Raw genomic sequence first — 27258 nt, 5'->3', positions numbered from 1 at the left:
TTTAATCTACTAATGAAGGAGAACAATCAATTAGATTAGAAAGAATTAAGTATAACACCCCGTTCACTTTTACTGGTCTTAAGTATAATAACAGAAAGCTTAAACACAATAATGAAGGAATGGGGGCCATCCTGACAAGTGGAGTAACATTACTATAAATTTTGAGACTCTGATATAGAATTAAAAAAATAATGACCAGTAGGGTTGATAGATATAGTGTCTGAATAATTTAAAGTAAACTAGGATTATAGGGTCTAGGGCTATAGAATCTACAAGTCTGTGGTGCCTGGGTTTTTAGTCTGTGTTCCTAGGAGGATTTTTGGAAGTCAGAAGCAGTAGCTGGGAGTGCAAGGGAGAAGCAAAGACTACTGCAGTCAGAAGAATTGAACCTTCATTTGTTTTAAAACTATCTACTTGTGGAGTAATATTTGTTAGTTCTAAATAAAAGTTGATCATTGTGGATCTTGATCAGAATATTCACTTACAAATAAAAAAGGCAAAAGACAAGTGACTTGTACTAGATTTTATAGTTGTTAATGGTAATGTCAGAAACTCCTCCTTTCTATCTCTCTGTTTAACTTATTTCAACTTCAGCTAGTGAGCTCTTCCATGGCAGCAACTACTATAGGATTTGTTTTTGTTATAGTATAAGTAATAGTACCCTGTGAATTAGTAACTTTGCGGGGCTTAAATACTATGAGGATCACTTGAAAAACACCAGAGTCCTTTGAAGCATTCACACATCCTTCTGATATAGTTATCTCTGCACTATCTTTTCTCCCCTCCCTCTCCCCCCCATTCTCTGGTCCAGCACACAGCCTTCTCTGTTGTCTCTTGAAAATACCAACCACAGGCCCATGTCAGGCTCTTCTCGTTTGTTCCTCCAGGCCTGAAAGTCTTTCTTTCAGGTAGTACTTGGCTCCTTCCCTCACCAACTATAAATTAGTGAGCTCACATCACCTTTTCAGTGAAATCATGTGTAATACTCTGTTCAAAGTTGCAGCACCCCTTCTTCCTATTCCTTTTTAATTTCCTCTATACTGCTTATCATCATCTGATAGAACTTATTTAATTACTGAGAGCCTTCCTATTTGTAGGTTCATATCCTTGGATTCAACTAACTGCAGGTCAAAAATATCTGGGAAAAAATTGTGTCTGTACTGAACATGTATAGGCTTTTTTTCGTGACACATTTCCTTAGAGGATACAGTATAACTATTTATACTGCATAAAACATTTACACTATATTAGGAATCATATGTAACCTAGAGGTGATTTCAAGTATATGGGAGGATATGCATAGTTTCTATGCAAATACTGTATCATTTATTTAAGTGATTTAAGCATGCATGGATTTGAGTAGCCAGGGTTGGGGGATAGGGCTTCCCTGCCTGGAACCAATCCCCCAAGGATGCTGAGGGATAGTGATTTGTTCCTTGTTAGTCTCTCCCCACTGAAATATAGACTTCTTTTTGAAATATTTTGTCTGTTTATTGATATATTCTATTACTGAGCATAGTTTCTAGCAGATAGTAGACACTTGGTATTTGATGAATGAGTCTGTACTTTAAAAAAATACTATAAAACTTTTATTGGATCCACACTTTATTCACCTGTGAGATTTTTATTGATTACTTAAAACTCTCCAAAAACGGAAACTAAAACATCCATCCTTTCTTATTGTTCATTGTATCTAGGACACTTAACACACTACACATTACAAATTCATGTGTTTGTTAATTGCCTCCCTTCCCTGCTGTGAAGTGTTTGGCTCCAGGAGGGTAGAGAATTTGATTCTGTTTGGTCATTATTATATATTTAGTACCTGACAGATAGGAGATGCTGTTTATATATTTATGAATGAATTGATGAGAAGAAGTAGGATGAACAGTAAAAAATATATAATTTATTTATTTATTTTTAATACAGGTAGATCAGATGAATAAAATAGTGGAAGTTCTGGGTATTCCACCTGCTCATATTCTTGACCAAGCACCAAAAGCAAGAAAGTTCTTTGAGAAGTTGCCAGATGGCACTTGGAACTTAAAGAAGACCAAAGATGGAAAACGGGTAAAATAGGGATTCAGTTTTTGTGGCGTTTTCTTCCATCTTCCCTCCCCCACTTTTCTCTATTGTTTTATAATCTTTTGACTTAAGTGTTAATAGTCAACATTTTTATTAATTTATAGATATTTCGTTCAGAAGTTTGACCTGAACTATCTATATGGACCAATGTGTTTGGTTAATCATCAGGATTCTCTTTCCAGCTTCATTTAAAAAAACCCCCCAAAAAACTGTATGCGTGCATTTGGATACAGCTGACCAAATCACTATGTTTTGTTCCAATACTAGAATCAATATGTTTGATGTTGAGAGCCACAGCCAAAGGGGCCCCAGCAAACTTCCAGCTGCCAGCAAACTTCCAGCTGCCAGCTGATGATTGGCTCACAGTGGCCCCAGCAACTTCTAGCTGCCAACTGATTGGCTCCTCTGCGGTGATGCTCATTGGGCTGTTTCCCTGCCCTTTCAGACCATGGAGCTGCTCATTGGGGGAAAGTTGAGAGGCTTGTGGGAAGCCGGTGGTGGCAGTTGGGCTCTGAGGTTTTTCCAGAGGAGCTGTTTTTGGCGTGTGTGGTTCTAAAAATAAAGTTCGTTTCTTTTGACAAGTGGCTCCTGAATTGTGCCCAGCCAGACTGCGGCATTTGGTGGCCCATACGGGGAGATACAGAAGGTTGCATATGTCCTTCCGCTAATTGTTGTTTGACCAGGTCATGTGCTGCTTGTATCTTTTCTTTAGTCAGGGGCTACTGAGGAATCCATACTGGTCTTTCTGATTTCCAAGTAATTTTTATTGTCTCAGTGGCCCTTTCTGAAAATCCAACCCATGTCTGTCTGTTCCTTGATCTATTTGTATTGGTGCTGCTATATCTTGTTCTTGTTTTTCGAATCTTTTTCCTTTCCTAAAAGCTTGTCTAGTCATAATAGTGGGTGCATTTTGGTTGATGTTATTTGTTAATGTCAAACCTAATTGATCTAGGACATCTCGTCCCCATAAATTTACGGGAAGATGATCCAATACACATGGCTGTATAGTTCCTTCACATCCTTCAGGATCCTTCCAATCTAATACCATTGCACTTCTATGGGAATTAGTCGCCACTCCTAGGCCTTGAAGCGTTTGAGTGGCTTGTTGTAATGGCCAATGTTTTGGCCATTCTTGATGAGAGATGATGCTAAGGTCTGCACCTGTATCCAGTAGCCCATTAAATTCATGTCCTTGAGTATTTAGTTTTAGCATGGGGCGAGAATCTAAATTTAAAGAAAGCATAGCCCAATCTACACCTGTGGAGCCCAATCCCTTGGAACCTCTTTCTGCAGTACGACTGGAAAATTTATCATGTAGGCTGGGTATTATTAGTAACTGTGCTATTCTATCTCCTGGTGAAATTACTGATATACCCTTTGGAGAACTGGCTGTAATTTTTATTTCACCTTCATAATCGGGATCAGTTACCCCAGGACTTATATCATAAGTCCTTTTAGAGTAGAAGAGCTGCATCCCAATAATAAGCCTACTGTTCCTTTGGGAAGAGGTCTTTTTACCCCTGTGGGAATGATTTGAACTCCCATCTCTGGAGTTAGTACTGCTCTGGCGGAGGCGCAGATGTCCAACCTTCCTCCTAGCCAGACTGCGGCAGTTTGACCTTTATTTTTCACAGCCTGGGCATATAGTGAAGCCACGGTTAATTAACAGCACCACAGCTGTGAACAGAAGTCATAATTGCAGTAAATTTTTTTTTCTTTTTAATAAAGTTGGTAAAATATGTAAGAAAACTATTGGGCATGAACAATTTGTGATTTTTCAAGGATATGAACTAACCAGAGGGTCCTTTGATAGATTTTGGATTCCCAATTTAGATCTAACTAGCAAGAATTTCAGCCTGGTGTAGTGGTGTACACCTGTAATCCCAGCAACTTGGGAGGCTGGGGCAGGAAGATCAAGAGTTCAAACCCAGCCTCAGCAACTCAGTAAGACCCTGTCTCTGATAAAATATTAAAAATGGCTGGGGATGTGGCTTGGTGGTTAAGCAACCCTAGGTTTAGTCCCTGGTACCCCTCCACCCCCCAAAATCAAAATCTGTGAAAGTGAGGCTTTAAAATGTTTACATTTGTTTTCTATCCAAAGACTTCTTCCTGATACTTAGAGTATATCCATTTAATTGAATAAATGGTGGTAGTGTTACATCCTGACTTATACTTTGTTTTAGATATCTATAAATTACCATGCATCTTGCAATCTATGATGTTTTTGTTTTAGTTAGTTTTTTTTAATTTCTTATTTTTTCCAATTAGTTATACATGACAATATAATGCATTTTGACACATCATACATAAATGTTAGTTAATATATTATCCTTGCATTTTAGTGGTGCTGCCACCAGGTGTCATATTTAGTGAACTGAAGATGATGGTTGTTCCCTTTAATTCACTTCTACTTAGCTGTGGGTCTTGTAACATCAGATGATTCTTAGAATACCTAAGAATATATTTGTAACCATTTGTTTCACAATTGACATCTAATTTACTGTACTCTGCCTTATTTTCTAAAATTGTAGACAGTGTGATTTCCAGTTGCTAAGTTAGGCCTATTTCACACAAGGAAGGGATGAAAGTTACCAGGCAGACCCTCACAGAGTCCCTCTTTTACATTTATCCACATAGCTTATCATTCACAATATCCTGTTGAGCCAGTATATAGGCTTGTCATTCCGCTTGTTATTTCTATTATCATATAGTTAGTTAAACAGACAAATTTCATATACATTAGAATCTTAACAGTTTTTATTATTTTGTTTTCATTAATTTATCAAAACATTATTTTGGAGGACTCGTTTGTATTATTATGCTTCAGGACTTACTTTGTTGCTTTGTAGTATTTCATTGAATGACTGTCTATATTTTCTATATTAGGCCGGGAGTTGTGGCACATGCCTGTAATCCCGGTGACTCTAGAGGCTGAGTCAGGAGGATTGCAAGTTTGAGGCTAGACTGGATAGGTAAACAAGACCTGGTCTCAAATTAAAAAGGGGCTGGGGAAGTAGCACCCCTGGGTTCAATCGCCAGTACCAGATAAATAAAATAGTTTATCTATATTCACTGTCAGTAAATATCTGGGTTGTTTCTAATTCTTGACTATTTGAATAAGGCTTCTGAGAACATTCCTGTATACGTAAGTCTTTCTACCCATAGTTTTTTTTCCTTCGGTGGTACTGCCTAAGAGTAGAATTGCTGAACCATAGGGTATATGTATGTTTACCTTCATAAGAAAATACTAAACAGTTCTGCAAAGTTTTTATATTATTTTATATTTTCATGATATGATAATTCCGGTTGCATGGCATCATCCTCACTGTTTGAAATCTGGGTTTCAGCCATTCTAGTAGATATATAGTGGTTTGTATTTGCATTTCTGCATGATTCGTGTACCTGTTTATGTGCTTATTTGCCATTTGTATAACAAGTCTTTCTAGTCTTTTGCCCATTTGTTATTGGGTTGTTTAATTAGAGTTTTAGGAGTTTCTTACATACTCTGGATGTAAGATCTTTGTCACATATGTATGTTAGTATGTTTTCCTGGACTCTGGCTTACTTCTTTTTATGAATGTGGTATCTTTCAATGAGAAGCAACTTCTAAAATTTGTCTATTTTTTTTTAATAGAAGTACTTTTTAGATCTTAAGAAATATTTTCCATCCTCAAGTTTGTGAAAATGTTCTTACAACAACCCCCCCCCCCTTTTAAATTCTTACTTGTGTGGTTAGGATTCTGTGTTCGTCCTGAATTTTTAACTATGAAATAAAAGTAAAGGGTTTAAAGTCGGCATCATTTGTTGAAAACAGTTCCCTTTCCCTGTTGATTTGATTTAGGACTTTTGTCAAAAATGAATTTATCATTTATTTGTTCATATTTGAATTATATTCTTTTCCTTCTCTAGCCTTAAATCTATTCCACAGTATTGATTACTGTAGCCTTTAGTAGACCCTGAATTCGAGTAGTTTAAGTCTTCTAGCTCTATTGTTCAGTTTCAAAGCTATTTATTTTCTATTTTCCATCCTTTCTATTTATATATGAATTTTTAGAAATCATCTCATACATTTATACCAAAAAAATCCTGCTAGAGTTTTGATTTGAGTGGCATTGAGTTTCCATTTATGAGAATGGGCAATTTTTATTTATTTTTAAATTTTATTTATTTATTTATTTTAAATTTTTCATTGCTAATACACAGAAATACAATTGAATTTGTATATTGACTTTGTGTCCTAAGACCTTGCTACATTCCCATGTTCTAATATTTTGTTGTTGAGAACTGAGTTTTCAGCGTTTTCTACTTAGACAGTATCCTGAATGAATGAAGGCAGTTTTATTTATTTATTTTTCAGTTCTATTTCTTCTTATTCTTGGATTATCATACTAAGAGATCTATATGTTGAATAGTAACAGTAAGAGAAGACATTGTCCTTGGCTTCTAGTCTTAGGAGAAAAGCACATGGCCATTTAACATTAAGTGTGATGTTAGTTGGCATAGTTTTTTGTAGATGTCCTTTATCAGGTTGAAGGATTATTTTGTCTGTTTTAAGAGTCGTTTTAGATATTTAAATGATGAATGGACATTGAATCTTATCACACAGTGTTTCTGTGTCTATAGAGATGATCATATGATTTTCCTTCTGTAATATAGTTAAATGCATCAATTAATTTTTGAAATGCCAACCCATGATAAACCATGCTTTGTGTTGATATACTGTTCTCTTTTATATATTGCTGAGTTCATTTCACTAGTGTATTAGTAAGGAATTTTATTTCAGTGTCATTATGAATATTTATAGTTGTCATTAGGGTTTGATCTCAGGATTATGCTGGCCTCACAAAACGGTTGTTCTTTCTTAATTTTCTGAGAAGATAAGTATAAGATAGGTTGGCATTATTTTATTTTATAAATGTTTAATAGTGTTCTTTGATAAAATCATAAGAAGCTATCATCCTTTTTGTTAAATGGTAATCTATTATGATTCATGTCTTTGAATATAAATATATGGCTATCCAATTTTTTTTTTTTTTTTGGTTTTGAGTTAGTTTTGACAAGTTGTGTATTTCAGGAAACTTTCCTTCTCACTTAAGTTGTTGAAATTATTAATATAAAATTATCAGTAACATTTATCTTTTAAATTTTTGGAGGATCTATAATGACAGTGACTGTTTTATTCCTGATATTCATCGTATGTGTCTTATCCTTTTTCCCCAGTAGTCTTGCTAGAGTCTAACTTGATAATGTCCCAGTTATCAAGTTTATTAATCTTTCCAATAATAACTTTTGACTTAGGGTCATCGCCAGTCCCTTTTCTCCTGCCAATCTTGGTCTAGTTATTGTTGTGTTCATTTTTGTTCTTTATTGTGTCTTTTACTTTGAGTTGAATTGGCTCTTTTTCTGGTTTCTTAAAGACAAAGCTTAGATCATTGATTCCTCTTATTTTCTTATAGTACTTATGTTATAAATTCTCATGTAATCACTGCTTTAGCTGCATCCTGCAACTTTTGACATGTTGTAACTGTCATTTATTTTGAACTATTTCTCTTGTGATTTCTTCTTGAATTCACATTTCAATTTTTAACTTTTTAAAGTTGTTGGTAGACCTTTATTTTATTTATTTATATGCAGTGCTGAGGATTGAATTCAGTGCCTCACACATGCCAGGCAAGTGTACTACTGCTGAGCCACAGCCCCAGCTCTCACAATTCAGTTTTTTTCTTATATAATTTCAAAATATTTGAGAGTTTTTCTGAACCATTTATTGATTCCTAGTTCAATAGCTTTGTGATAACAAAACATATTTTAGTCCTTTAAAATTCACTGAGAATGCCAGACACAGTGATGCACAGCTATAAGCCCAGCAACTCGGGAGACTGAGGCAGGAGAATCAAAAGTTCAAAACTAGCCTCAGCAAATTATTAAGGTCCTAAACAACTTAGCAAGACCCTGTCTCAAAATTTAAAAAGGACTGGGAATGTGGCTCAGTGATTTAAGTGCTCCTGGGTTCAATCCCCTGGACCTTCCCCTTCCCTCCAAATCCCTGAGACTTGTTCGGTGGCCTAGCACACATGTGCTCTGTGCTTTTGATGAATGTTTTATGTGTACTTGACAAAAATTATATTTTTTGTTGTGGTCTATAAATATACATAATATAGGTCAAGTTGTTTGATATTTTTCTTCACAACTTTTGTAAGCTTGCTGTGTGGGTGTTTCTGTGCATGTGTATCTGTTCTGTCAATAACCGACTGAAGAGTATTAACCTTCACTGATTAATTTTGAATGTCTTAGTTTCCCTTTCATTGCTTCATAGTGTTTGAAGCTTTGTAAATGGATGTATACCAATGTGGTATTGTTATGATTTCTAATAAATTGATCATTTCATCATTATGAAATGTCCCTCTATATCTTTGATAATGTTTAAGTCTACTTTAATATTACTGTAGCCATACTAGCTTTCTTACTCTTAGCATTTACATGGTATTTATATTTTTCTCCATTTACTTTAAATCTGTTCATACTTTTATATTTAAGATGCGACTTTTTATTTATGCAATATATGGATGGGGCAAGTTTTTTAATCTAGGTTGATAGTTTCTTTTATAATGAATAATTATTTAGCTTAATCACCTCATGGGATTTAAGATTTACTTTACTTGGGTTCTTTTTGTTTTACATGTTTCTTGTTTCCTTAAGTGTTTTTAACCACCTTTTATGTTTATTGAGTACTTTTTGGTACTTAATTGACTTTACTTGCTTGGCTGCTGTCTATAATTTTTTAATGTTGCTCTTATAACATTCAACTTTTATAGCATTTTTATTTCAAATAATATTATATCACTTGATAAACAATGTAATAACCATGTAGTTCTGTGTAACTCCTCCTACTTTTTGTGTTCTTGTCATTTTTACTTCTGTGTATAAGCCTCACAACATATTATGGACCATTTAAACAAAAAATTTAAAAATTAACTTTTAAGGATATTTTAAAACATTAAAAAGATAATAGATCTTTTATGCTTATTCTTTTATTTGCCCTTTCTGGTATTCTTCACTCCTAACAGTTCTTGGCTTCTATTTGGTATTGTTTTCCTTTTTGGGTTTTTAGTTTAGATAATTTCTTTGTTTTTTTCTTCTAGTTCATTGATTTTTTTTTTTTTTTTTTAATTCCATGTTTGGTCTACTATTAAAGCCACTAAGTAAATTCTTCACTTTTGATATTTTAATTCTAGCATTTCTATTTGTCTTTTTTTTTTTTGGTATTGGGAGTTAAACTCAGGAGCACTATACCCACCGAGCTACCTCCTCAGCTTTTTTATTTATTTTGAGAGAGTCTCACATGCCCAGGCTGGCCTTGAATTTGGCAATCTTCCTGCCTTAATCTCCTGAGTAGCTGGAATTATAGACATATGCCACCCTGTTTGGTTATCCCTTTTTTATTTTTTCCTCCTTTAAATTTTTCTTTTCTGAAATTTCCCATCTGTCCATGCCTGTTTGTCCACCTTTTGAACCAAATTCCTTAAACTATTCATTAATTTAAAATATCTCCTTCTCAGTTTCAACATCTCAGCCACTTGTTAATGTGGGTCTCCTGTTATCCTTTTTTCCCACTTAATTGTGGATTCCTTTGTTTTAGTTTTTGTGTCTGTAACTTTATATATGCCAAACTTTTCTGTATTTAAGAACAGTTGAGGTAGAAATAAATCATTTCCCATTAGAAACAGACATTCTTCTCACTCTGTCAGGCTTCCTGTTAGTTGGGTTCTGAATCAATCTTACTTGTACTTCAGCTGAATCTGGTCTTTGTTTATTTGACTCAGATTCTATTCATCACTGTCTGAGATATTCCTCAAAGCAATTTTTGTGTCCTAGGTCCCAGGGAGACTCTGTATCCATTACTAACCCACCCACATCTAACTCTCTCGCCTGGGAGATCTTTCTTCCTTCTGCTGCCCTGTACCTTCCTTCTGCCTGTCAAAGGTTGGGTCAGAGCTGGATTCTTCTTACTCATGTCTATGGCAGGCTGGCTCTTCCTCCCATCATAGATCTCTTCTCTCCTGGAAGAGGCTTTTTTTTTTAAGAATTCTATTATTTCTGATTCCTTTGGGGCCCTCAATTCTCTGATAGCTTTCTGTTTGGATCTCCCCCCCCCAACCCCCAAATCAGTACTGGGGATTGAATCCCAGGCCTTATAAGTGTTCTACTACTGAGTTATATCTCCCTGTCCTTTTTATTTTATTTTGAGATAGGGTCTCTCTAAATTACCCAAGCTGGTCTTGAACTTGCAGTCTTTTTCCTTCAGCCTCTTAAGTAGCTGATATTATAGACATGCACCCACACCCAACTACTGATTTTGGTCCAGTAAGATGTCACATGCCTGTAATCCCAGCAATTTGGGAGGTGGAGGCAGGAGGATCACAGTTTCAAGGGCAACTTCAGAAATTTCGCTAGATGCTGTCTCAAAAAATGAAAAATGCTGGGGATAAAGTTCAGAGGTAAAGCACCCCTTTGTTTAATCCCTAGTATCAAAAAAGGTGGGAAGGGGGTAATGATTTTGTAAATTATCTGGCTCCATCTTGCTTTTAGAGTAGAAAGAAGTCTTGAACAAATTTCTACATTGTTTTTAGAAGCCAAAGTCAAGGGTTGATATTATAAATCAATTAAATATTTATTTAAAAAATGAATTTTTAGAAAATCTCAACACATCAAGTAATTTATTATTAGACATTTTTTAAAGGGGGAGGCATTAGTAATTTGCTTAATTTATGTCCTGTGAGCAGGTTGGGTTAGACCAGGGCTGCTTTATGGGCACAGTTGGAGTGATTGTCAAAGCTTTGGTGAACTACTGCTAGAAGGCAGTGCAGCAAGTTGTCAGATGCAGCAGCAGAAAAGGACTTCCTACTACTCCCTGCTGTGTGCGGGTGGTGGTGGGGTGTCATTGTTTTGGGCTTCATAGGCCTCTGTTGCATATTCTTGTATGTTTTGGTTTGCTTGATTATTTGTTTTTATAATTTAAAATTTTTTTTTTACTTGTAGTTGGACACAATACCTTTATTTTTATGTGGTGCTAAGGATCAAACCCAGCGCCTTGCACGTGCTAGGCGAGCACTCTACCGCTGAGCTATAACTTTTAAAAAATGTACAGAACATTTCTAGCTGGAACTGTGAAAATGGACTCTGGGTTGAGCTATAGTTTGCTGACCCAAGGCTTAGATGATCTTCATGGTCAATTTTGGACTCAAAAATATGTTGGAGTTCTCTAACCACAGTGCTTTCAAAACAGTAATGTGTGAAAAGGCAGGAGAACTAATGATAAAGTATCCTTCATATAAATGCCTCAACATAGTATATTTAAATTTACTTGTAGTTAAATTATGTGAGCTTTTACACATTCCAACACATTTAGATAAAGTCTTTGATCCTTTTTCTCTTATAGGAGTACAAACCACCAGCAACCCGTAAACTTCATAATATTCTTGGAGTAGAAACAGGAGGACCTGGTGGGCGACGTGCTGGGGAGTCGGGTCATACGGTAGCTGACTACTTGAAGTTCAAAGACCTCATTTTAAGGATGCTTGATTATGACCCCAAAACTCGGATTCAACCTTATTATGCCCTGCAGCACAGTTTTTTCAAGAAAACAGCTGATGAAGGTACAAATACAAGTAATAGTGTATCCACAAGCCCTGCGATGGAGCAGTCACAGTCTTCAGGCACCACCTCCAGTACATCGTCAAGCTCAGGTCTGTTCTTTGAATATTCGGCTAGGCTTGCAAATAATTTCATGTTTCCTTTACAAAGTGGAAATCTTTTGAACTGTTTATAAAAGTTTGTAAATCGGGCAGGGTTAAATTACTTTAGTTGAATCTGTTGTAAGTTATTAGTAGTAAATTGATTCCCTCCAAGACTCCCACAGTTTAATTGCACATCTAATGGTCTGTCTGTAGGAGGAAACAAGTATTTATTAACCAGAATTTTAAATTACTTTTTAAAATGGAATGATTTGCCCACTTGCTTGAGTTTTCCCTGCACCTGACCAAACGTGGTTTTATTTAGTTCACTGGCTGATGTGAGAGAACTTGTTTTAGTCAGAGAATCCAGTGACCTTGTGATATACATTGTTGGACAGAATCAACTTCAAACTAACAGGTTATACTGTATTGTGATATTTAAGGTGGATCATCGGGGACAAGCAACAGCGGGAGAGCCAGGTCAGACCCGACGCACCAGCATCGGCACAGCGGTGGGCATTTCACGGCTGCCGTCCAGGCCATGGACTGTGAGACACACAGTCCCCAGGTATGCTCTCACATGGTGCTCGTTAACCTTTCCTGCTCACGTTTAGCAGTATTGGATGACATGTCATTTATTCTAAAGGTTCATAGTGTCTTTATTTCTAAGGAAATATAGCTTTATTCTAACTAAAGAAGCACATTCTAGTAATTTCAAATACCTCTCTAAAATTGTTCCTACTGTGCTGCATCATGATGCCTTTTTTTTTTTTTTTTTTTAACATCATGATGCTTTATCGTGAGAGGCCAGTGTGTTTAATGGATGAAATATACCTGATGGTGATTAGTATTACCATCTTATGACTAGGCAGCCCAGTGTTGCTGGAGAAGATCTAAGACACAGCTGTTTGTTAATATTCCCAGCTTTTACTGATTGATCTTACATTTTTCTCCAGTTGTCCCATTTTTCTCTCATTAATTATTCCAGACTTTTCTTCTCTTAATAGAAATTTTGGCTTCTCCTTCTGTTTCCACTTACTCTTGGTTTATAAGGAAGTCAGTCTTCAGACAGGAACCCCCTCCACTTTGTATCATTAAAAACGCGGTCCTGCTGGGCCCGGTGGCACACGCCTGTAATCCTAGTGGCTTGTGAAACTGAGGCTGGAGAAACGTGAGTTCAAAGCCAGCCTTGGCAATGGTGAGGTGCTAAACAACTCAGGGAGACCCTGTCTCTAAATAAAATACAAAATAGGGCTGGGCATGTGGCTCAGTGGTTGAATGCCCCTGAGTTCGATCCGTGGTACCCCCATCTTCCAAGTGCAGTTCTGCCTTTGTGCAAATTCATCTAATTCTCCTCCACCTCCTTTTCATTAGAAGCAGGGCATTTCCACCTAAGGCCAAGCCCACCTGGCCCTCACCTCCTGCTCTCTAAAGTACCTTGCCCTCTGGCATGTATCTGCAGCCTCTTCTTCCCTCTGGACCCTTCCTGACCAGGGGCATTTCATCACTCTCAGTTCTCTCCTGTATCAAGCAAAATCTTTATATATTCCCCTGTCTTTCTCACCCTACACTCTGCTACCTGAGATCTCTTTTCTTCACTCTTTGGAAGAACACTCTGGTCACTTCATTTAGCTTCCTGTCCCTAGCCCTGGTGCCAGTGCAAGTGATAATCTTCACCTGTGAGTCCAATAGACACTTTGATGCTTTATCTATATTTATTTCTTAACTGCATTTGACAATGTTGGTTCTCCCTGCTTTTTAAAACACTTTCTGGTTTCGTTAGTAGTATGCTTCCCCATGTCCCCATTTCTCTGACCTTTCCTTTACTGTCTTCTCTATTGGATTCTCCTACTCACCATGAAACCCCAGTGTGCCTTGAAGTGTGACGTGTCCTGCCTCTTCTGACTTTGCATACTTCCTGGATGACTTCAGCAACTCTTCCCAATGATAGCACTCATCATCTTTATATTAGGCCTTCCTAAATCTTTGTTTTTTCATTTAGATTTCACTCCTGAGCTATAGGGCCTTTATTTTTAATTATTTACTACAAACATTACTTAGGAAAATCTCAACAATATGATTCTGCAGGTGGATCACATAAAATGATACTGACATTTTCACCCCCAGCCCAATTCTTGTTCTATCACCTATTCTTGGTTTAAACAAACAAACAAACAAACAAACACCCTAAATTCATTCATGTGCTCAAGTCATAAGCCTGAGGACTGGGAGTTCATTATTGATTCCTTTTCTTCATCTCCCACACTAAATTGAACAGTAAATTATTTGGAATCTCAACATCTAAATTTGTTTTTAATTTTCTCCACTTAACCTCATTCTGCAGCATCTCTCCCCTGTCTTACTATGAAGAATATCCTGGTCTTCCAGTGTCCCATTCCATTCACCTGTCAGCACCATTCTCTTCTCTGCAGCCAGGTGAACTTAAAGTGTCTGATCTTACTATTTCCCTGACTTTATACCAGTTTTTGGCTTGACATTGTATTTAAAATTGAAATTCAGACTTCTTACCAAATTCATAATGATTTCCATGATATAGCCTCCATCTTTATCCTCTGCCCTTACTCTCTTAATATTGATTCTCCCACCACCCCACACACAACTTTTTTGGAATATGCCACCTCTCTTCTCTTACTTTTCTTACATTGCCTACGCTCTTAGCCTAGAACACTTTTTTCTCCACTCTTACCTAGTAACTGCTGTTTAGACTTCAGATCTTAAGTGTAGCTACTCCTAAAGGCTGTCCCAAATTCTTTAGACTCTCCTTCCTTCCTCTCTTCCAAATGGGATAACATAAGGCCACCTGTGCTTGACAGAAGTCAATATTCTGCTTCAAATTCTTTCCTTTCCCTTTCCCTTCCTTTCCATTCCTTCCCTTCTCCCTCTTCATCTCCCCCTCCTTCCCTTAACAGGGTCTTTCCCAAGCTGGCTTTGAGGCAGTGATCCTTCTGCCTCACCCTCCCAAGTACCTGGGATCATAGGTGTGCACCATCCTTGCATATTATTTAATTTTGAATAGTTGTATAATCACATGGTTGAAAAAACAAGTAAAATATAAATGGTCATTTCAATGAAAAGTCTTCCCTTTCATATTCTCTAGCCATCCAATTTTTAATAAAAACTGATGTTATTAGTTTTTATATCCTTTGTAAAATATTTTATGCATATACAAGCAAATACAAATATATTCTTCACCCAACATTTGTACACAAATAGTAGACCACACACACTTTTACCTCTTCTGTTTTCTAACATTTGGCATATATTTTAGAGGTCTTCCTATATCAGGATATTGAGAGTACCTCTCTTCCCTTCAGTTTCATGGTGTTCCATTGTTTAAATATTCCATAATTTTATCTTATTAATCCCTTATTAGTGGACATTTAGTTATTTCTAACTCTTTTTACTAATGGTATAATAAATAATCCTGTACATATATCATTTGTACATATACAATTTGTCTGTGATACAAATTCCTGAAAATAATTGGAAGTAAAATGGCCAAGTGACTTGGAATTTTGATAACTATAACCAAATTGTCCTCCAAGTGACTTTACAGTTTATTAACTTGCAGCTTTACTTTTAGTTATCAGATCATCAGTCTCAACACTGCTTATGTTTAAGTAACCCTTATTATTATACTTGATAATGATCTCAAAGCACAAGAGCTGTGATGTTGGCACTTGAGATACACCAAGAGCAGCCATAAGATGATTTCTTTAAGCAAAAAGGTGAAAGTACAATAAAATATTTTGAGAGCAACAATACTGACACAGCTTTCATTATATTATATCATAACAATTATTCTGTTATTGTTGTCAGTCTCTTATTATGCCCAATTTATAAATTCACCTGTATCACAGGTATGTATGAATGAATGATCAACTGCAAATGAACATTTCTTGTCATTATTCTTTAAACAATATAGCATTAACAACTATTTTCATAGTGTTTAGTTTATATTAGGTATTTTAAAATAATCTAAAGGTAATTTGTGAAGTAGAAGGGAGAGTGGGCATAGGTTATACAAGTGTTAACACTCTTACATAAGGAACTTGAACATCCATGGATTGTGGTGTCCCCAGGGGCCCTAGAACCAGCCCCTGCTGATTATGACAAGCAACTGTATGGTTCAGTGCTATCTAGGGTTTTAGATATGTGAGTTTAGAGTTTTTTAGATTGTGTAATGTCTACAGAGATTTTATCAGCTGAGTGTCCTAATATAAGGATTTCAAAGAATTTTGAATTAAGGAATCTCAACCTGTATTTTCTTTTCTTTTTTCTTTTTTTGGTGCTGGGGTTTGAACCCAAGGCCTAATGCATGCGAGGCAAGCACTCTACCAACTGAGCTATATCCCCAGTCCTATATTTTATTTTTTGAGAACTCTGCCTATTTTTCCTATTGGATTCTTGTCAGTAGTACCTCTTAAGGTTTACGTCTCAGATCTTCTTCATTAAATAAATACTCCATGGTTTGTGCTAGCCATTGGCGATAGTCTTTGCCTTCCTGGAGCTTACAATGATACAAATAAACACAAAGAAACATGAATAAAAATTGCAAGTAGTATCCTGGTATGGTGGTGTGGGCCTGTAATCCCAGCTACTGGAGAGACTAAGGCAGGAGGATTGCAAGTTTGAGAGCAGCCCAGATAACTAAGCAAGTTCCTGTCAAAAAATAAAAAGGGCTGGGGATATACTCAGTAGTAGAGCATGCCCAGGTTCAGTCCCTAGTATAGGTGTGTGTTGGGGGGTGGGGGTTGTAAGTAACATTAACTGTTAAAAAAAAAATTGGGACTGGCAGTGTAGCTCAGAGGTATCACACTTGCCTTTCCTGGCATGTTTGAGGCACTTCGTTTGAAAAAGTAAGTAGTAAAGGCTAATGTGATAGATAATGAGTTAATTTGTTGGATGAGATGAGTTACTTACAGCAGGCCAAAAGTCTGATGATAGACCCTCGACCCCCACCCCCACAGTATGGTAGGTTAAAAATTGGGTGGCTTTTTGCAGGGAGGGGTGGTCCTTATTGAGCTGCTAAGGCTGGTCTCAAACATGCAGTCTTCCTGCGTCACCCTTCAGAGTACCTGGAATTACAGTCATGTCCCACTGCACCTTGCTGGGTTTTTTTTTTTCTTATATAACAGTGCAGAGTGTGTGTATTGAGTTAGTGGCATGGCTGTCTTCTGCATCCTGATCTTCTGTCTTCTTGTGGCTCCACCTTTCCCAAGGTGGAGGGAAACTTTACCCAGGGCCTAGTTGCCCACTATGCAGTATCCAGCAGGCAGAAGGACTTGGGAGGAATTCTGTATGCCAGGCTAGCAGTGACATTGACTCTCTCATTCCACTGATATTTTAGTCACATGGCCACGCCTAAATATAGGGGAGGCTAGAAAGTGTAGTGCAGCCATATGCTCAGGAATGAGAAGCACTTTTTGTGGATAACCAGTAGCCTGTGCCACACAGGATGGGGGCAACATTGGCCAGAGTGGTTAGGGAAGACTCTGGAACTGAAATGATAAGAGGCATCCATGCAGAGATTAGAAACAGGAACATTCTCTGCTGAAGGAAACAGTAAACATGTCATGAGGCATTTGAAAGATCTTGGGTTGTGGAGGGATGGAAAGAAGATCCTGTGTGGTTAGAATCCATGGGGCTAGAGAAGGAGGTTGGAGAAAGGCCATTGGACAGATGATAAAGACATAGTAGGTATTTTGCACTATTTTGTTTTTCTCAGTGTGTGGAGAAGTCATTAGAGAATTCCAAATAGGAAAGTGGTTAAATTTGTGTTCATAAAAGGTATTCCTGCCACTCTTTGCAGGAGGAGCGGATGGAAGCTGGAAATTCACTTTGGAGGCGTTTATATTAGGCAAGAGGTTCTAGTGGCCTGATCTAAGTGGTATTGGTGGAATTAGGGAGAAAAGGCCAGGTCTGGGATCCATTTTGAAATGTAAACTTATTAGTCTATGATAGAAAACACGAGTTTGATTCATTGATTTAAAATAATGTCGGTATCCATTTTCCTGTACGTAACATAATTTCATTCTTCTATTCTATTTCATTCTTCTATTCTAAACTCTATTGTGTGTGTATACATCACATTTTCTTTATCCACTCATTCTTTGACAGTCACCTAAACTGGTTTTATAGTTTGGCTAATTGAGAATTGTGTTGCTATAAACATGGGTGTGCATTCATTACAATAGTATGCTGACTTCATTTCATTGCAAAGGAGTGGCATAGCCGGGTCATATAATGGTTCTATGCCTAGTGTTTTGAGAAGCCACTATACTGATTTCCATAGTGATTGCATTAATTTACAGTCCCAAAATGGTATAAAGGTGTTCCTTTTTCTCCACATCCTCTCCAGCATTTATTATTGTTCGATTCTTAGTTGCCATTCTAACTAAAGTTTATGCTAAAGAAGTTGAACACTTTTTCATGAATTTGTTAGCCATTTGCATTTCTTTTGAGAGGTGTCTTGTTTAGTTCATTTGCCCATTTATTAACTATGTTTTTCTTAAGTTTTTATTAAGAATATGTTAAAAAGTTGAAATAATAATCGTCGGTCAGAGGAGTAGCTTGCAAAAATTTTCTGCCACTCTGTAGATTCTCTCATGACATTCTTAATTGTTTTCTTTGTAGACTCAGCAGTTATGACTGGTGGGTTGGATGGAGAAATTGTTGAGCAGCTAGAATGATAGTAACCCTTTCACTTTAACAACAAAGAAAAGAGAAGGGAACTTAGGGGGAAAATAAAGAATTTCTCTTAGACCCCTCAAAAATACTTATGTATTTGGTTCTTACAGAAAAAGTTTAGCACAGACAATGCTCCTAAGGAAAGACAGTGGCTAGTGAAATATATCAGCCTTTTGTACTAATATAACTTCCTAAAAAATTGCCACTTTCATGGTAAATTCTCTTTTCACTCTGGAACATAATTAGAATTTTGTATTTCAAGAACTTACATGCTCAAAGTTTGAAAGACTCTCCCTAATTGAAGCTATGGCATGAGAACATTTACATCATCAAAGATAAGTTTGAAAACGGCATTCTGAATAATTCTTTCAAAATGTGTTTTTTTATAGGTGCGTCAGCAATTTCCAGCTCCTCTTGGCTGGTCAGGCACTGAAGCTCCTACACAAGTCACTGTTGAAACCCATCCTGTTCAAGAAACAACCTTTCATGTAGCCCCTCAGCAGAATGCATTGCATCATCACCATGGAAACAGTTCCCATCACCACCACCACCACCATCACCACCACCATCACCATGGACAGCAAGCCTTGGGTAACCGGACCAGGCCAAGGGTCTACAATTCTCCAACAAATAGCTCCTCTACCCAGGATTCTATGGAGGTTGGCCACAGTCACCACTCCATGACATCCCTGTCTTCCTCAACAACTTCTTCCTCGACATCTTCCTCCTCTACTGGTAATCAAGGCAATCAGGCCTACCAGAACCGCCCAGTGGCTGCTAACACCTTGGACTTTGGACAGAATGGAGCTATGGACGTAAATTTGACCGTCTACTCCAATCCCCGCCAAGAGACTGGCATAGCTGGACATCCAACATACCAATTTTCTGCTAATACAGGTCCTGCACATTACATGACTGAAGGACATCTGACGATGAGGCAAGGGGCTGACAGAGAAGAGTCCCCCATGACAGGAGTGTGTGTGCAACAGAGTCCTGTAGCTAGCTCGTGACTACATTGAAACTTGAGTTTGTTTCTTGTGTGTTTTTATAGAAGTGGTGTTTTTTTCCAAAAACAAAGTGCAAAGCTGCTTGAATCAGAAGGAGATTAACACACTGAACCGCTACAAGAGGGCAAAGCTGACTTTTTTTTTTTTTTTTTTTTAACTTGAAAAGATTGCAAAGGGACAATGAAGTTTTTAAGAGCCATGTCCAAATCCATCTTCACGGATAGCTCAGAGGTATCCTCTTTTTGCCTCCCCCATTTAACTTGCCACCTCCTAGTCATAGTGGTTTTTTTTGTCTTTCTATTCAACAAAAAAGTTAATGTTCAGATGTTGGTCTTGGTCATTTGCCAACTAATTTTGAAATAAAAAGGCACTGCACATAATTTGCATAGGGCCCCATTAGGGTGTTTTTGTTTTTTTCCTCCTCCCCCCCCTTTTCCTTTTTCTTTTTTTGTTTTTGTTTTTGTTTGGGTGGGGGTGGGGTGTGGATTTGGGTTTTTAAGTCCTCTAAATACACTTGGGCACCGAAATGCAGTACTGTAAGGAAGAGGGACCTCCAGCTTACACAAACATCATCTTCAGCTGTATGAAAGGGACGATTGTGTTGAAGTTTGTAAGGCACATTAAGCATGCTAAGTGGCGGGGATCAGAACTCTCCTATCTGAACCTACTGAGGAGCAAAGCAGCAATTACGTGGGATCCTGTGGGCCTCCTGTTGTGGAGGCCACAGGAAGATGGGAGTGGAACGTGACTGGTCTCCTAACCAAGGTGCACTGAGAAGCAATCAACGGGTCAGTCGTGGCCAGTCCTGGGGAGGTCTGAGTGGTGGTCTTTGGGATAACCTTTGGCCTTATGGATTTGGACTCGAAATCAGAAGAGCCTACCATTTCAGATGCAATCACTTGTGGACATGCTTTTGCAGACAGTCCTTAATGCTGAAAACACAGAGAATGGGTAATTCAAGAGGCCTTTCTTTTAAAATAGACTTTTGTGACCCACTAATTGTAAGGTATTGCAAGGTCACTTTGCGTGTGTCATAAAGTTGACTTCCTTATTGGTTGAAGGTCACAGAAGTAGTGGTTTGCTTTGATGGAAATAGCTACAGCTGTGTCCCTTCCTGCTTTTTACTTTTTCTTTTGCTTTTTCTCGGCACGTGGTATCTCCACCATTTCTTCTGCACAAAGATGTCTTCTGTTCATCCTGAACATTTTTAAAAAATGCAGAATTTTATGTGACTGCTTTTTTGCCTCACAATTATGCTGTGAATTTTACAAAAATTTATTTTCTTTTTTGATAATTTATTGTACCAAAGCTGTTTTTATAGCACATAGATGTCTGTAACCAATAATGTAGCAGTTCTGCACTTTGACACAAGGTGTAACTAGACCATTTTTAAATGTCAGTTGAAAATTATGGCTGTACTATTGCTTAAACAAAACTGGAACTGTTGTTGAATCCATAGCCAATACATTTACAGCAATCTGTGTACTGAACATAATAGATTGACATCTAATTCAAGATTACAACATCTGTCACATTCTAAATGTGTTCAGGCTTCTGAAGGTAAAGGGACACTGGATCCAGAAGCTATGGAGCCAGCAGTTGATTCTTGTATTCCTGATTAACCTACTTGTAAACTTGAACGCAAGACCTTGATTGCACCAACAGGTCCAAACTAGGAGCAGGAGTAAAGCAGAACTCTGAGCATGACCTGAAGTGAACAGGCTGGTATTTAACAGGTGCCTCGTTTTGAGATTATGCTGCCTTAATGTAACACAGTCTGGCAGTTGCTAAATTTGTGTTCCCATTTTAAATTGACCAATTTTAGGGTGTTATACTTTTGAGCGGTTAAATTGGGAGAATGAAGATGTAGTAATTTACCTGTCCAGGATCAAAAGAAGCCTAGAAAAGAAGCAGTAATCTACCTCTGCCGATAACCCTGTTCGAAACAACTCAGCAGAACACCACGTTACTTTTTATTGGTCAACTCCATGTGGCTGACTAGGTCAATTTTTTCTGAACAAAACAGGTTTTTATATGTAAACAGTGACAAAAGAAAGGCTTAAAACTATGTAAATGTGAATGGAAACTTGGAAATATCCATTTTTATAAACCACAAAAATTTTTTTGTTGTTAATCAGGAAATCCATATTTATTTTGTAATTAAATGTCAAGCCTGTGGATGATTTTTTTGAACTTGATAGTTCATAAAGGTTTACAGTGAATAAAAGGATATCACCTTGAGTATAGCAATATCAAACAGAATCCAGTAGTTACTGCTGTTTAGGAATGTGGAACGTGAGGTTAAAACACTATATGGGTCAGGTCATTTTTTTTTTCTGTGCTGGTTGCCACATCTTAGCAAGCACCAAAAAACAAACAAACAAACAAACAAAAAAAAAACCCAACAACAAAAAACAAACCACAAAACCCCCTAAAACAGTTTTTAAACCAATATTTACATAAAGTAAGTCATAAAATCCAATGCTTCTGCATACTGTGTTATGTTACAGTCCAGTTTTGTGTGCTTTACTACACAGTTTGGTTACAGGACTTCTGTGCATTGTAAACATAAACAGCATGGAAAAGGTTAAATACCTGTGTTCAGATTGTAAGATCTAGTCCGGACTTGCTGTGTATATTGTAACGTTAAATGAAAAAGAACCCCCCTTTGTATTATAGTCATGCGGTCTTATGTATGATAAACAGTTGAATAATTTGTCCTCAGACTCTTTACTATGCTTTTTTAAAATTAATTTAAGAAAAAATGTAAAGATAGTAAAAATCTTCCTATGCAATTAACCTGATCCAGGTCTGGTAGGTATACTGAGTATAAACTTAGTCAAATGTGTAAAAAGGAAAATATTTGAGTTACATCAACATAGGCTTTAAATATCTCAAAGTAAAAATTGGAGGTTTAACAGATCATTTGATTTTTAAAATTTTTTATCTGAATGATTACTTATATTCACACAATTTCTCTGGTTCCAAGTGCTGATACTATAGTTTGTAGTGTTTCAAGTGGATGTTAACAATTAGGTGGTTTTCTGCAATTGATGTTTTTTTCTAATAGATGAAGGAGAGAATATAGTTATTGTTATTCCTCCTCCTCCTCCTCCTCCTCCTCCTCCTCCAGGTCCTCATGGGAACATAACAGGGACTTTTTCTTACACAAATTCTAGAATTCCTTCCACAGTGAGTCAGTTTCTAACCTAAAGTCTTCTCTTTTTATGTTAACCTACATAAGCATTTATTAAGGTGGCCTTCAGAAGGTAAGAAACTTGTTTTAAAGTTAAATATGATTTTGTAACATTCAGGTTGGGAATGTAAAGTTGAACTCACAACATGAAAAAAAGGGAAAATCCCTTCCGTTTTTGTCTTAGGGTATTAGAAATTTACTTTGATGAATGGCACATTTTGTGATACTGGACTCAGAAAAACCAGGACTTGTTTTTATTTAATGAATTCACAAATACATACAAAAGATCATTTAAGTCTGCAGTAATTATAAAGCCCCCCCCCCCCAAAATGACATTTGTGCCTTTGCCTCTGTACTCTCTCCCAGCTGGTAGGGAAGTACATTCGTAAATCCCACACGAAGCTGAGGTTGCAAACATTCCAGGTCAGTCCCCCAGTTTCCAAGTTAACTTGCTTTTATTTTCTTGGTCCCCAGAAGATAGGTTTGGTATATCATTTTCATTCTGTTTTTGTCATAGACCATGTGTAATAGGTCAAATGGTTTGTTCCAAATATATGACTTGGCTTTAATGTCACCTCAGAAAAAAGTATGAAAATTTAAAGGGGCAGGGGCTGCGCACAGCTGTGGTGTGTTGAGACTGTGTTCAGATTTCTTAAGATCTACTTGCCACATTTGGGCAAACTTGATGAGCCTCTGAGGGAGTCTGAAAGGAGAGGGTAGAAGTTCCCTTTCTCCTGACCATGACTTCTTCCTTACTAGTTGTTTCCTAGAATGGTAATATATATCAAGGGATCTTTTGAACAGAGAGTAAGAGTCGTAGAAACCATAACAGCTTATCCTATCAGAGGCACGCTTTTTTAGTGCCTTGCAGTATTTCGTAAATGCATTCACAAAGAATCATCCAGTGAGAGCCACCTGGGCCTTCACCCTGAACTCGGTCTTTCCTATATTCCTGTATTTAAATCGGGAGATAATTGTTTTGTGGAAAACTTGTTCAGTGATCAGTGTTTGATCACTTCTGTCTTTCTCCTTGTTACTGCCAAGGTCCTGGGTTTCATGCTCTCAGTGAAAATTGGTAAAGAACTAGGTTTTCTTCTATCGTGAGTTTTTTTCTAAAACAACATTTACCCAAACACTGAAAAGCACAGGCATTTTTCACCTATTTAAAAAAAAAAAATTTTAACCTCAAATCTTCAGAAACAAAGATATTTCTCCAACTGAACACTGATTTAAACATGGTAACTAGGTACCTAAAACCCCTCGCATCTCTTTTCAACATGTAGCTTCTTCACTTGGGTGCCTTTTCCCCTCATGCATCGCCCTAGCCCTTCAGCATATGGCCCTCTGTAGGCATTACCGGGTGGGGTTTAATGTGGGTGTGTTGGTTCAACTTTGCAGGAATCTCCTGCCATGCCCAGCAAAACTCTACCTTAGAACAGCGAGAAGGGGCAAGCTGTTCTCCTAGCCACTGCCCTTTCCTTGGCCAGGCAGTGGTGTCTGTCTCCTTTGGGTTCTGAAGGAGCAGAGTACTAGGGTAGGGGTTGTGATGGCTAACCCAGTGCACCTTCATGTTTGGGCTGGGAACAAGGTGGCACAGGTTCATGGAGAAAATAAGGCAGAAAAGTGGAACCCAGCTCTATTCATAGGAGATGAGGCCAGTAGGTGCTGATCAGTGGACCTGGCCCACCATCCTCTCATAGCTAGAAAAGTCCTCGAGGGTTTTTCAGCTTACAATATGTAGCGAGGCTGTGTAGGTATTATGCTTTGTTTGAAAGGCCATAGTTTGATTTTCTTTTCAATTAAATTTTCCCAAAACTGCTATTATTTTTTATCCTAATTTTATTCTTGCAAACTTTTGCTCTCCGCAGCTACTCATTATTCACTGTAATTGCCCCTATTTTTTTTTTTTAAGCTGAAACCAGTTTAAAAACAAAAAAAAAACGGGATGGGTAGATTTGTACCCAAAGCAAAATATAGTTAGGCACTGGGTGTGGGTAGTGATTTTTCTCTGGGTGTGGGCATCAAGCCAGCCTATCAGGTGTGGCTGGCAGGTGGCAGGTGGTCTGAACACTTCCCAAAGCAGAGATGTTGAGTTGGCTAGGGCATCCTGGAACGCAGCCTGCTGAGGGTCTTTCACTCAAGGTGGCAGAGAAACACTGCTTAGTGGAGTTCACTGGTTCTAAAACTAAAGGGGTTCCTTCTGGTGATGTGAGGTAGCGCAAGGAGAAAGCGTCTTGACGGACAAGCCTCAGTCTGCTGAAGACATGGTGTGATGTAGTTCAAGAGAGTGAACCCCAAGTTTTTCAGGTGATTCTGAACCTGCAGCCAGAAGAGGGCATGGGTTGATCTGACACTGAGACCCTAAATTTGAGAACACCTTACATGAGATTTTATTATTGATGTGTGTGGGTTGTTGGGGATTGTGAACCCACCGGTTCTTGACTACTAGGATCCATTCCCAGCTCATATTTTGAGATGGTCTCACTAAATTGCTGAGGCTGGCCTTGAACTTGGATCTTCCTGCCGCTGGGATTACAGCCACTGCGCCTGGCTGTAATTGAGGGTTACATGCATAAAAAAATTGAACTAGTAAAACTCATATTGCATTACAACGAGTTATAAACAAACCTCTAAAAAAGGCAGAAATTGCCAGATGTAAGTATACAAATGGTACACAATTCGTTGCTTCTGCCATCTTCCCCTATGGAAGTTTTTTGATGTCTCTCAAATGAAGAATGGTGTGTGATAAATTTATTTCCCCAGCAGTGGGCTTCGGATTTGCTCCTCCATACCCCAGGCTTATGGTCTTTTGAAGATCATGGAAAAGCTTCCTAGATCACCAACACTCCTCTATTAAGTGGCTACAATCTCTAGCTCTGGAATTGCAGAGATTGAAATCCTGTCTACTTGCTAGCTCCACTGTCTGGGACAGTTCCCTTTCCTTCTCCAGGCTTCACTTCCCTCTTTGCAAAATGGAGATGTTTGTAGTGTCCAGTTAGAGGATTTTGCGTGGCTTCACATTATAGCATAAGTATTTTAGCACATGCTTAATATATAAGAAGTGAGAGCTTGGTTCCACAGCATAAATGAAATCTGTTTGTTTTTTTTTCCATTGATACGACAAACATGATTGTGGGGAAATTAAGTGAGTAGTGTTTTCCGTGAATAATTAAACAGGATTATTTTGCAGTTTACTTTTATTTCTGGAGAGTATGACTGGATGTTAACATTCCTTTGCGAAGTTGGTTCTGCTACTGCACAGACCCTGTATTATTTTGAGAATTTTGAAGGGTTTTGCTAGGTTACTTTGCCTTGATACAGTGTATACTTAAATGTTATAAAACATTTCAGATGATATTTCAGCAGAAATTTTCCCTAGACCAAGGAGGCATCTGGAAGATCAGATATGGTGAGGAGAACAATGTTTCTCATCTGGTGTTTGGTTAGGCCCTGGGAATCACGTGTCCATTGCTCCCCAACTTTCCACCGCAAGGCAGACCTGTTAGGTGTTTATCCTTCAGAAGGAGAGTTGACTTAGATTACAGAAGAAAGGTTATAAATCAGTTGATGCAATAGGGAGATTTAGAGAACTTAAAAGGTTATAATCCACATTTTGAAAATAGTAAAGGGCTAGCTTTTTCTTTTTTGAAATATTTACTTGGTTGACATCAGTTTGGCTTCCAGCAGTGTTATCCCCTTTCTTTCCTAAAGGAGCCCTCCTTGTATCAAATATAAGGACAAAAGTGTTTCAGAATGCAACTCTACTCATTTGCATTAGAATGCATATGATTTCCATTACAATGGCCTGTGGCTTTGAATGAATAAAACAAGAGCTGACCTAATCTTGGATTTGATGTTCACCTAAGGGAGATGAGCTACTTTCTGGGAGGTAGAGTTCCCCTGCTCAAAACCTAAACCTCATGGCCTCTGCTTGTAAAGCAAATTGGTCTAGTTGTTTCTTGGTCTTTGCCCTGCTTGGTTTGCAGATCTCTTGACCCTGAGGGTGAGGATTGCACTGGAGGTGCATCTCCAAGGCCCTGATGACATGATTCCATGTAGGCATGAATAATGCCGTCACTGGGGACAGTACTTAATGTGGGATTCCTTTAATTCTCACCTTCAGACAGGTACCACCTTCACCCTGGTCTTACTCCCCATGCAGGGACATGGGTGCTGGTGAGACGGGCCTCCTTCCCACAGTCATACTTCTCTGAAGGCCTCTCTGCTCACATCATAGCAGTGACTTGTCTTCAGGAGTCTAGTGGAGCTCAAGGGAGGAGCTTATCAGGCAAGACCTCCAGGGGGTATTCTCTGGCCATGGTCTTTCTCCCCACCTCAGGTTGTCTGCCGCTTAGAGACCTGCCTGCTTCACTAGAAGCAGAGGAACCCACAGTGGCCAGGCACAAGGCAAACAGCAGCTCCCCCTTTCCTGGCAGGATTAAAATAGAGTGAAGGAAGATCAGCCCTACTTCCTGCAGAGGGCACTCAAGAAAGTGGTCAGAACTAACCCAGCAAACAGAATTTT

The 27258-nt window shown here is 38.0% G+C and overlaps 1 protein-coding gene across 5 annotated transcripts in view; it reads left to right on the top strand.

The window, feature by feature from the left end:
- Positions 1 to 22253, top strand: part of Dyrk1a (dual specificity tyrosine phosphorylation regulated kinase 1A) — a 136288-nt gene extending 114035 nt beyond the window's left edge. For all 5 annotated transcript variants that reach the window (XM_071615033.1, XM_027929107.2, XM_027929108.2 and 2 more), the window contains exons 9-12: positions 1930 to 2070; positions 11525 to 11831; positions 12263 to 12387; positions 18920 to 22253. In XM_071615033.1, coding sequence (XP_071471134.1) covers positions 1930 to 2070; positions 11525 to 11831; positions 12263 to 12387; positions 18920 to 19540 — 1194 coding nt within the window. In that variant the 3' untranslated portion in view covers positions 19541 to 22253. The remainder of the gene's footprint in view (positions 1 to 1929; positions 2071 to 11524; positions 11832 to 12262; positions 12388 to 18919) is intronic.
- Positions 22254 to 27258: the final 5005 nt, after the last annotated feature.

This window comes from Marmota flaviventris, chromosome 8 (assembly GCF_047511675.1).
Source record: "Marmota flaviventris isolate mMarFla1 chromosome 8, mMarFla1.hap1, whole genome shotgun sequence".
Lineage (NCBI taxonomy): Eukaryota > Metazoa > Chordata > Mammalia > Rodentia > Sciuridae > Marmota > Marmota flaviventris.
This window is presented reverse-complemented; position numbering and strand designations above follow the sequence as displayed.